The sequence below is a fragment of the Urocampus carinirostris genome, chromosome 3, assembly GCF_059441175.1.
Source record: "Urocampus carinirostris isolate Australia breed hairy pipefish chromosome 3, RoL_Ucar_1.0, whole genome shotgun sequence".
NCBI lineage: Eukaryota > Metazoa > Chordata > Actinopteri > Syngnathiformes > Syngnathidae > Urocampus > Urocampus carinirostris.
In genome coordinates this window covers 16,513,070-16,525,612 of record NC_142351.1, presented here as the reverse complement: position 1 = coordinate 16,525,612, position 12,543 = coordinate 16,513,070, and the positions used below count along the sequence as shown (strand labels likewise).

Sequence of the window (12,543 nt, the reverse complement as noted above, 5' to 3'; positions counted from 1 at the left end):
ACAAAATGCCGCAGCGAGGCTTTTAACCAGGTCAAAAAAGTACGATCACATAACACCGATTTTGGCTAACCTGCATTGGCTCCCAGTTAGCCAAAGATGTGACTTCAAAGTTCTCTTAGTATTGTACAAAATCATACATGGACTTGCTCCCTCTTATCTTTCAGATCTGATCTGCCACTATGTCCCGGTCCGAAGCCTACGATCTGAGAGTGCTGGTCTTCTGATGATCCCGAGAGCAAAGAAGTCTTCTGCTGGTTCGAGAGCGTTCTCCATCCGGGCACCGGTGCTGTGGAATGCTCTTCCCCCTGAGATTTGATCTGCAACCTCAGTGGAAATGTTTAAATCTAAACTTAAAACTCACTTCTACTCCATTGCATACGAATAACCTACTCCTCTTGTCGGTTGAAAATAGTTTGTGTAATATAGTGTAACAATCTGTGAAGCCCTTTGAGACTCTTCGTGATTTAGGGCTATACAAATAAAAATGACTTGACTTGACTTGACTTTCAGGGCTGTTGTTAGGCAACATGGACTTTTAACTCCCTTCACAGTTTTTATACGGGGTTAGATCTGGATTTTTTTCCACATTCTGTCTTTTATGGTTGAGGTTTACCCATGTTAACAATTACATGCCTCTGTAATATTTTCAAGTGGGAGTTTTGCCACATGCTGAATTTGCGATTGACTGAATACTTATTTGAGCCACTGTAATGGTGAAATTACTAACAGGTGTAACAGGTGACCCATTTAATAAGTATTAAGTATTAAAGTATTCATTCATACCTATTCAATGAACCACCGTAGTTCATGAATGCATTGTTTGACTGTTTTTGTTTTGCAATAGGGAAAAAAAACATTTCCCTTAAATTCCCATTTGTCTTCTATTTATCTTCATGCTGCAGCAAATAATATTAATCACTTACACAAACAGCAGATTTGAGGTCACACATTCTTGAGTGACAGTCCACCGTTATGTGCTTTCACTTGGGTGCAGAACTTGGCAAAAAAACACATGCAGACATTCACAAGCACACACACACACGAACGCACTGTCACCACAGAAACAGGGTAATGTGATGCCAGTTGCAGTATCTCGGGCTTTAGACTGTAGTTTCTTTTAAATCTGGGGCTGCAACAACGAATCGATAAAAGCAACGAATAAAAGCATTGGGAACGAATTCGCTCATCTATTCTTGTGTCATGCGATCTCTGCAGCACTAAGCCCGTAAATGCAATGGAAATAAGAGAGTGCATTGAATTCCCCTTTTGCACTGCACTTTGCACTTTGCACTTTGCACTTTGGTCCGGCAGAGGTGCTCCAAGACCGTATTTTGATGCACAATGTCATCACTGGCCCAACTCATGGACCTACCATCCTACTCTAGTTACAGGCTGCGATACAGATGAGGGAACCGTGCATTTAAAGATGGATAGGAATTGTATGCATTCTTGTTTTTATTAGACTATTAGCCAAACTGTTGGATTTTTTTTTTTTAAATAGTTTTTGGTTATAGAATATTCTGGTGTTTTGTGCATCTTTCTGTCCATCCAAAATGTAAATATTTAAATAATAGAGGAAATAAAAAATATGATTTAGATTTAAAAAAATAGTTTTTGAAATCTGGTTTATAGATTAATTAACAAAAACAATCGACCGATTGGTAAAATAATCGTTAGTTGCAGCCCTACCTACCTACGTCTATTGAGCTGGCACTGCAAAACATTTGCTAAGATTCGATCCCAACACAATATCAAAAGTCATTGGTACTCTGTCCTTTTTTATTCTAATGTATGTGTGTACTCTCAATTATAGATGCCATTTTCGACTGCATGCTTTATGTGCTTAATCCTGACTGGCAATCATTTTTAGGCGTATCCCACTCAAATATTACTTGGAATGGCTCCAGCTGATAATTTGCTTGTTTGTTTCTTTTAATTTAGGCACAACACAAAAACATCAATGGATAATTGATTAAAGGAAACAATAGAATATTTGCATAAAAACAAATGTCCAATACAATAATATAATACATAAAACACTGCCCAAAGGCAGTAGGCCAAAGCAGAAGCTTTTAAGTGCCTACCCCTATTCCACTTATACTTGCAGGCAAGACATATTCAAATCAAAACAAAAAAACATAACTTTACCCCAGAAAAGGGAAATTAGAAAACAAATAAATGACATTTCAAACCTAAAATAGTACCATTAGCGACTCCTATAACATATAACACACCAAGAAACTCTTTATATATTAATCCGCTATCATATGAATGAATGAATAATCTTTATTGTCATTACACAGTATAATTGCACAAAAGAATTGTGGAGGGCTTCTCCTTTCAGTGAAAGAAGTAATGGGGAGAGACAACCTTCACGCTAGCATCGGGGATCCTTAAACTGAGCCAGGTCTCTAAGGAGATTTAAGTACACAGTCAAGAATGTAATAATTTCCCACAAGTTGTAACTCTTTGTCATCTGTTAAATGGGCAAAGCATCTGGCGTTGGTGAGATGCAGGGTTATTATTTATTTATCTAAAATACGTAAAATATATCAATTTTTATTGAATGATATAATTAGGGACATTTTCAAGTAACGAATCGACATAGGTAAAAATACTTTACAATAACAATAATCTTGTGCTTGATTCTGGCAATGATAGGATAGAATTATTCTTACTCATACTGTGTTTAGCAAAGGCAGCGATAACCATTATTTATTTGGACCAGTACAATATATATAAATTAATCATTGATATTGTCGTTTTTTTACTCCATGCACTCATATGTGCTCATTTGAAAATTACATGTTCTACTGTATGCTTTATGTGCCTTGGCCTGCCTTCCAATCACTTCTAGGTGTATCCTACTCAAATCCAGCCAGGATTCGGTCCAGCTCACAGTAAATGGAATGCCCTGGGTAAGAACTGTTATTCAAGAACAATTATCTTGCTCTTAATTTTTGCAATAGGTTGAAATTTTACTTATGCTATACTGTATATAGCAAGGGGCAATCTCAACGATAATTTATTTGCACCAATAAACTAATTGTCTCTGTACTTTATTGAGGTGTTTTCCCGGGACCCCTCCCAGAAATGGGAGTGAGTTCAGAAAAAAGGGCTGGTTCATCTTTTGCTTCTTGCATTCCTTTTCGAAGGTTCAACTGTGAGAACCAAAAACTTGCAACCAACCTTTGGTCAGCTGCATCAGTTTTTAAGATATGGAATATAACAAAATTTAGATATGGAATTTTGACTATAACTTTTTTAGTTCCGATGAATATTAAACTATAGCTTGGTTATTTAACTTATTCACAATGGTAAGTTCTGGCAGCTATAGCTTGTTTAAGGACCACTGCAGTTCACTAACGGTTTCAGTGTTATCACTTCACCATTTAAGGACACCATGCCGCTGATGCCTTTGGTGCATTGGTTACTGCTCCTGTGGGGACTGCAAGGTCTTTGGGCCCAGGACTATCGGGGATATGGAGAAGTTACCACAAGGAGGAAAAACAGGCAACACACGTCCAAACATGGACCAACCAACAGCAAATGTAAGTCTTTCTGAATGAACCTTTTGTTTTGTTTTTTACAGTAAATTCAGTTTTAAAGACATCAAATAAAATGATCCCTCTTCAATGTAAGGAGTGCCAAAAAAGTGAGTTCAGTAATCCCTCTTTATAATGTGGTTCCCCTTGGTCCCGCTGCTTCACGGATTTTCATCATGCAATGTGTTCTTCACTCTGATTGGCTGAACCTTTCTTTATAGCTCAAACATTGGTAATGAATGAATGTTAACCAGTACAATGTAAAGTAATTCTGTCAAGACCAGAAAGGAAACAGGACCCAATTGCATTACGTTTCTCATAAGTTTTATTGAAGGAAAGAGGAAGGGCTGCACCCACGATCCGGTGTTCGCTGGATGCGGGAAGCAAGTCGCTCTTGTACTAGGATTGTGATCGGAACACGGAAGTGGATCTTCCGTAGCAAGCGATAGCAGTGTCAGGGACGGAAAAACTGGTCGTTAGCCGGGACTGGGAGAGCAAGGCGTGGTCGGGGTTGGGAACGAGTCGTAAGCCAGAACGGTAGAGTATACGTAATCTGGGACAAAAAGAGGTCGTAAGCCGGGACGGGAGAGCAGACGTGGTCAGGATCAAAACAGGTCGTAGCCGGGGACAGACGGGAGCAAAAACGGGACAGGTGGGAGTCAGGTCGAAAATTCTCTAGCAAGCTCTGAGGTTCGCAGATGGACTGACAACAGGGGACTGACAGGACTGGGTTCAAATAGTGACAGGGAGCCAATCAGAACCCGTGGCGGTCGGCGCCAAATGAGCGGGCACAGGTGCTTCACATCAGTAATCATGACAAATTCAATTTATAAAACAAATAGTTAGGCCTGCAAGAAGGGTTTGTTCTTTGAATTCCATGTATATTAGAGAATTGAATGGTCAAAATAATAAAAAAGATAAAGATTTCTACATCCAAGGTTAGAGCACAGTACACTTTATTGTGCAGGTAATGCAGTCAAGAGGCTTTATAAGGAATATATGTTTTTAGGTAGGGGGTGAGTTCACAATGAGACTGCGGAGACAAGAGGGACAACATGGTGGATGATTGGCTTGTGCCTGCTAAAAATGTGACACATTGACTTAATTAATTAACAAAAATGCTCAACTCATTCAAGAGCTTATTAAATTCCACCAATTGGAACCACGCTTGTGATCGTTTAAAACTTATTAGAAGCTGCACGCATCACAGTCACTTCCCTAATCCTGTCGGTGCACGGTCCTTTTTTCATTTCCTTTCATACACTCATCTTTGATAAAGGGTTTGAATGTCATCTTCGAACAGATTAAGAACGAAACTAAAAACAGAAGCTTTGATGGTTGTATCTGTTCCATGCACGGAAGACTAATTTAAGTTTCAATCAAGAAGTGTGCTGCCGGAAATGTCAGGCAGATGTTGGCATTGCAGCAAACAGGAAAAAAACAAGTAGTACTTGAAGAAGGATCGTGGATTCTGTTCTTGTCCTTCGCGTGTTCTTTGAATTTTCGGGTGAGGAGAGAGTTGGTAAATTAAGAGGCTGGAGAAGAACTGCTCTTCGAGAAGTCTTTATTGGCAGAATATATTCTGGAGACCACCACAATACAAGTCTTCAATCGGATTAGCAATAGTCTCTCTATTACATTTTGAAGCAAGATTTTTGATACCTTTATTGAGGCGTCGTATAGGTCAACAGGAAACCACAACTTCAGTTTTCTGCTTGCCACCCTTCGCACATGTTTGTGTTATCAGCCAATTTTCAAAGTTTCAGTTCCCTGTTCGTACCTAGGTTTCGTGGTTTCTTGACATCAGAATGAACTTCATTCTTTCGCTCAAAGTTCCTGACATTAGCTTAAACATGTAGTTTGCATTAAAAACATCCATTTATAACAAAAGCTGATATACTTCATGGACAATAGGTCTGCACACTCTTTCAAAGCAGCCCCAGTTAAGGTCAGTGTTCATAACTCCACTATAAGAAAGACACTGGCCAAAAATGACATCCTTGGTAGAATCTCAAGGCGAAAACCACTGCTGTCACAAAATAACACAAAGAGTCGTCTCACATTTGCCAAAAAACACTGTGATTATCCTCAAGACTTTGGGCGAAATGGTCTGTGGACAGAAAATTAAACTTTTTGGAAGGTGTACAGCCCGTTACATCTATCATAGAATGGTAAGGCATTTGAAAAAAATAACATGATTCCAACAGTAAAGCATGGTGGTGGCAGTGTGATGATGCTTTGCTGCCTCTGACCAGGACAACTTGACGGAATAATTAATTCCTGTGTTTGCCAGAAGATTCTACAGGAGATCAAACAGCCACTGGTAGTGCCCTTAAACTCAAGCACTCTTGGATGATGCAGCATGAAATTAATCTGAAACGCACCACCAAGTCCACCTCTGAATGGCTAAATGACAAAATGAAGGTTCCGGTGTGGCCAAGTCAAAGTCCAATTGAGATGATGTGTTGAGACAAACTGGCAGTTCATACCAGAATACCCTCTAAAATGGTAGATTTGAAATAATTCTGCTAAGAAGAGTGGAACAAAATCTCTCCTCAGCGTTGCAAAAAACTCATTATCAATTGACTTAAACGTTTGATTTTTGTTATCACTGCCAAAGGTGGCTTAACTCACTGTTAGAGTGAGATAGGTTTATAATTTCCTCTGGAATTTCTTTGGATCGTGACATGTAAATGGTGCTCTTGAGATTTTGTTAGCATATTTCACTTTGCCTTACAGATTCAATTTAAGGGATTTCTTGAGTCAACACATGTAGTTGTAATCAGCTGTTGGTGTAGCCTGTGGAATTGAACTCAGCTTTCCCCAAAACTTTGTTTAGTCACAGTTACTTTGTGATTTGATTCAGATTCAGATTCAGATTCAGATCTACTTTATTGTCATTCTAGTACACGTGTATACAGAACGAAATGTCGATACATCTGACCCGCACAGTTTCCTCGAATGTACAGATATAAGTAAAAGTTGTATTGTATTATGGCTACGTATAGTATTTTACCATACCATAGTGCCGATAGTGCAAGAGGAGTAGCTAACCAGATGTGCAAAATGGGCATTCAGGTTAACAAGTCAGGTAAACAGTAACATTAACACTGTAACAATAACGCTGTAAGTACAATAGTGCAGAGAGCAAATGTGCAAGGAGTGGCAAGCTATAAAGAACTGCCAGTAGTGCAAAAAGTCAGATTAGCAGCCGTTAAGATTTAGGTTAACTATATGTTAGATTGACCATTTAACAGTCTAATGGCCAGGGGGACTAGACTACTGCGGAACCTGGTGGTCCTGCACCGCACACTGCAGTACCTCTTCCCAGAGGCTAGCAGAGTGAACAGTCCATGATGGGGGTGAGAGGGGTCCCCGATAATGTTCTTAGCATGGGATAGGCAGCGCTTCTGGCCAATGTCCTGAATGGAGGGAAGTGTAGTCCCGATTATTTTCTCTGCTGTCCTCGTTACCCTCCTCACACTACCCCAGTCGGTAGCGCTGCAGCCTCCACACCACACAGAGATACAGCTGGTCAGGATACTCTCTATGGTGCCCCTGTAGAATGTGATGAGGGAGGGTGGGGGCAGGTGGGCTCTCCTCATCCTCCGCAGGAAGTACAGGCGCTGCTGTGCCCTCTTAACCAGTGATGCAGTGTTCACGGACCAGGTGAGTTTGTTTGTAATGTGCACCCCTAGGAACTTGATACTGCTGACAACCTCCACAGCCTTGTTGTTGATGCAAAGTGGGGCATGGTTGGGCTGGTTTTTCCTAAAGTCGACAATGATCTCTTTAGTTTTGTCAACATTCAGGACCAGGCTGTTGTGCCTGCACCAGGCCACCAACTGCTCCACCTCCTCTCTGTAGGCCAGGTCGTTGTCGTCCCTGATGAGGCCCACCACTGTTGTGTCGTCAGCATACTTCACGATGTGGTTTGTGGCGGACCTAGGGACGCAGTCGTGTGTCATCAAGGTGAACAGCAAGGGGCTCAGGACACAGCCTTGGGGGGAGCCCGTGCTGAGGTAGATGACATCTGAGATGTTCTGACCTATCCGCACTGATTGGGGTCTGTCACTGAGGAAGTCCAGCAGCCAGTTCCGCAGGGGGGTGTTGAAACCCAGGAGTCTCATTTTGTCTACCAGATGTTGTGGGATGATGGTGTTGAATGCTGAACTGAAGTCCAGGAACAGCATCCGCACATGGGTGTTCTTCTCCTCTAGGTGTGTCAGGCTCAGGTGAAGCGCAGAGGAGATGGCATCCCTGGTGGAGCGGTTTGTCCGGTAGGCAAACTGAAAGGGGTCGAATGAGGAGGGGAGACTGGAGGTGATGTGCTCTTTAACCAGTCTCTCAAAGCACTTCATTATGATAGGAGTCAGTGCAACGGGCCGGTAATCGTTGAATGATAAGATCTGGGGTTTCTTTGGCACAGGGATGATGTTGGCAATTTTGAAGCATGATGGTACTTTGGCTTGGTCTAGCGAGGTGTTGAAAATGTCTGTTAGTACACAAGCCAGCTGATCGGCGCACTCCCTAAGTACCCGCCCCGGAATGTTGTCCGGGCCTGGAGCCTTCCTTGTGTTGACCCCTCTCAGGGTCTTTCTCACGTCGGTTGAGTCCAGGTGGAGTGCCCTTTCGTCCTGATTTGGAACCGCTTTCGCTGCAGTGGTGCCGTTTTGTGCCTCGAACCTTCCAAAGAATTTGTTGAGGTCATTCAGAAAGTCCATGCTAGTGTCCTGCACTGGGGCGGTGGTTGGCTTGTATTTGGTAATGGCCTGAATGCCTTTCCACATATCCCTGGTGTTGGTTTTATTGAGGAAACGTTCCTGGATTTTTTGACTGTACGTTCGCTTTGCTAGTCTGATAGCACGGTTCAGGTTAGCCCTCGCTGATCTCAGCGCCTCCTTGTCACCAGATTTAAAGACAAGGTTCCGTACTTTTAGTTGTTTGCGTATCTCAGCAGTCATCCAGGGCTTCTGATTGGCACGGGTGCATATAGTTTTGGTATTGCTGACGTCTTCTGCGCATTTACTGATATAGGCTGACACAGAAATGGCGTACTCATCTATATTTATTTTGTTGTTGTAAGTGGCAGCCGATTTAAACATGTCCCAATCAGTGCAATCAAAGCAGTCCTGTAGTGCCTCCATTGCCCCCTCAGACCACACCCTCACCTGCTTCACTGTAGGTTTTTCTCTGGTCAGCAGGGGCTTGTATGCTGGAATTAGCATAACAGAAAGGTGATCTGATGAGCCAAGGTGGGGGTGGGGGGCTGCTTTATATGCACCTTTGATGTTTGTGTAGGCCAGGTCTAATGTGTTCCTACCTCTTGTAGCAAAGTTTACATGCTGATGGAAATGCGGGAGAACTGTTTTCATATTGGCCTGGTTAAAGTCCCCCGCCGCAATAAAAATGCACTCGGTGTAAGCATGCTGCAGTTCACTCACAGTTCGGTAGAGAACGTCCATTGCCTCCTTCATATTAGCGCTGGGGGGCACGAACACGGCAGTAATGATGGTCGCGCTAAACTCCCTCGGTAGGTAGAAGGGTCTGCAGATCACCGTCAAAAGTTCAATGTCTCGTGAGCAGTGATTCGAGATTATCTTCGCATTTCTACACCAGTTGTTGTTTGTATAAATGCATAGACCGCCACCCTTGCTTTTGCCGGTGAGCTCGCCGCTTCTATCAGCGCGGAAAGCAGTTAGCCCCACAATGCTAACAGCGTCATTCGGGATAGATGAGTTTAGCCATGTCTCCGTCAGAATTAAAGCACAACAGTTCGTCAACTCGCGGTTCGATGAGAATTCCACTTGTAAATGGAATTGGAGGGGGATTACTTCTTCACAAAGAGCGAATTAGGCCTAGATTTCTTGTGCATTAATGAATGGAATCCATATTTCAAAACTGTATTTTGTATTTCCTTGGTTTGTCCCTGTGTGATATTATAATTGGTTTGATGATCCGAAACCTTTTTGAGTGTTAAATATCCAAAAAACACAGAAATCAGGAAGGGTGCAAATACTTTTTCACGACACTGTAAATGATGAATAAATCACACTTTTACTTTTCCAGGGCTCACGGATGATACCTGCAGTCTAGACATAGGCTTTTTGATTGACAGTTCAGAGAGCGCCAAAGACAATCACGAGCAAGAGAAGTGGTTTGCGACAGAAGTGATGGAGCGACTGCAGGGCCTACACCTGCAGAATGCCCGCAACCTTGCCACTCGCTCTGCCCTGCTTCAATACAGTAGTCACGTCATAATAGAGCAGAGCTTTAACCAGTGGCAAAGTCTGGAAAGTTTCAAAGCCCACTTAGCTCCCATGACTTATATCGGCCATGGCACCTACACCACCTTCGCCATCACCAATCTGACACGTATGTACCTGGAAGAGTCATCTCCGGGCAGTGTGAAGGTGGCTGTCCTGCTCTTTGATGGCGTCTCGCACCCGAGGAACCCAGACATATTGGCAGCAGTGGGCGATGCCAAGAGCCAAGGAGTTCGGTTCTTTGCCGTCGGAATTACTCCCGAAGCAAAGGAGTCTTCCAATATTGCACAACTGCGACTTATTGCAAGCTCGCCTGCCTCACGCTTCCTTCACAACCTGCAAGACAGAGGCATTGTGGATAAAGTCATCCAAGAGATTGTGAGTAAATATCTACTGGAATGAAGATTTACACAACATCCGATGTTCAAAATGAAACTCTTTTATGCCTTTCTGGAAAGTATTAAATGAAACTCTATCATGCCTTTCTGGAAAGTATTCTGGGACATAAGTTTGCAAGTCTATACATTGTATCAGTGCCGTGAAGGAATTTTGTGAATCTAGGCACTGTTATTTTAGGACAGAAAAGGACATTGCCTACAGTATTACTGTCTAAAGTCTTAAGGGTTTGAGGACTTTTGCTAGTGGAGTTGCTCTGACTATCGAGGTGTATACTCATGGTGTTAGGGTTTGTTTGGCTGACCACTTGGAGATGTTGTAAATATTAGGATGGGCGAGCACTGATGCCAGGTACCCATATCAGATATCACCAGGAAAGTAACAATAACATAAGAATTAAGGTATGGCAAATGCTGGTTGTTTATACCAACTTGGATTAGCTATCTTTGGGCATCAGTGTTGGGCACGATACCTTAAAAAAATAATTAGTTATAATTACTTACTACTTCTTACAAAAAAGTAACTGAGTAAATGAATCCCTCCATAGTAAAAGTAACTAGTTACCAGGGAGAGTAACTGTTTCCATTACTTTAAAAAGAAGTTGTTGTACGTCAAATAAATGTTATTTTTCTGAGCAAATCCAAAACACTGCGGTGTTGTCTTTGACTTTTTTGTGTTTACTTGTAGATAAAATAATTCTGACCTTTTTAGAGAACCGGCTTTTTTAGCTAGGCTCACTAAAAAGAGACGTCTTTTTTAGGTCCCAAATGGCTCTTCAGGTTGTTAATATCTACATTACCAAGTACTATGTAACTTTTATGCACAGAATGACTTAAAAAGACGGAATAAATACGAAAAAGAGAAACAAAAGAAAAAAATACAATAACAAAAGGAAAAATAGAGATAACCAACAAAAGAGAATAAACCTTCTATATAAACATATTAACACTTAAAAACACAGTAAATATAATATGAATGTTTATAAATCTACAAAAAAAAGTACAAATACAAAACAATTTGAACCGGGATTCGAACTGCAACCTCTTGATCCCAAGACAAGCGCTGTACCTCCTGAGCCACTGCTGCCCCAATATATATCATATATACATATTAATACTTAAAAACACAGTAAACATAATAAGAATATAAACCATTAGTAATGGTAACAGCAGAAAAATGATTAGTTAGGTTACCCCGTTACTGAAAACATTTATACCGGCTTTATTCCCAATTCTGGTGTGCATAAACCCAAACGGAGGTTTATGGATCATTGATTTGAAAAGTGGAATCCTGCTATAGTTACTTTTAGGTGCATCCGTTTGATTGTTGCAATAAAATTAGATTTTTATGACAGTAAATCACAATGAATTTTTTTGTGCAAAAACGTGTCCCATTAAATATCTGTCTGAGAAGTGGAAAAGGAAATTCTTTCTCTTCTCTTGTCCTCTTTGTTTGTTGAATTTCGATGAGAATGAGAATGTAGGTGGAATCACAGGCTGGATCTTCTGAACACCATTGTGATATGGAATCAGAGGCTTCAGAGGAACTACTTTTCACGATGTTATTTAATGGCAGAAAATTCTGGACACCATTGTGGTATAAACAAAGGCTACATTTTGGAAATAGTCTGCAAGTGACATTCAAAGCAAGCTTGTTGTACTTTTTCTGAGCCGTTAATCGGCACATTGTTTTGAATTTAATTGAATCGTCTTTACTGTCATTAATATCTACGTTGTGAAACATTGTATGCAACAAGATAAGAGATGGCACTCCAGGGTAAAACATGTGATAAAGACTTTGAAGAGATAACAACAATCTGGATAAAATAATAAATTATTATTAGATAATGCTAAGAAAACTGGCCGAAGTTATAATAACGATGCAATGAAAAGAAAAGTGCATCGTCACAATAGTGCAATGAAAATAAGTGCAATAACATTTAGCAGCAACATTTAAAAACCCAATACAATTCCCAAGGTATATATTTTCACAGTTTTGTGCAGTAGTGTATATTTTTGCAATAACAAAGAATACGCAGATATTGTCAACATAAAATATAGGTTATTCATATGCTATAGAATAGAAGTGTGTTTTAAGCCTAGATTTAAACAGTTCCACTGAGGTTGCAGATCGAATCTCAGGGGGAAGAGCATTCCACAGCACTGGGGCCCCAATGGAGAACACTCTCGAACCTGCGGATCTCTTCTTGGCTCTTGGGATTACGAGTCGACCAGCATTTTCAGAGCGAAGGCTCCGGACCGGAACATAGGGCGAAATTGAATCTGAAAGATATGAGGGAGTCCATGCATGATTTTGTATTCTCCCAACAGAACCTT

The 12,543-nt window shown here is 41.2% G+C and overlaps 1 protein-coding gene across 1 annotated transcript in view; it reads left to right on the top strand.

Annotated features, from left to right (window-relative positions):
• The window catches only part of LOC148368940 (uncharacterized), a 44,675-nt gene that overhangs the window by 5,195 nt on the left and 26,937 nt on the right, over positions 1 to 12,543 (top strand). The window contains exons 2-3 of the mRNA XM_088329809.1: positions 3,398 to 3,551; positions 9,615 to 10,189. Coding sequence (XP_088185935.1) covers positions 3,398 to 3,551; positions 9,615 to 10,189 — 729 coding nt within the window. The remainder of the gene's footprint in view (positions 1 to 3,397; positions 3,552 to 9,614; positions 10,190 to 12,543) is intronic.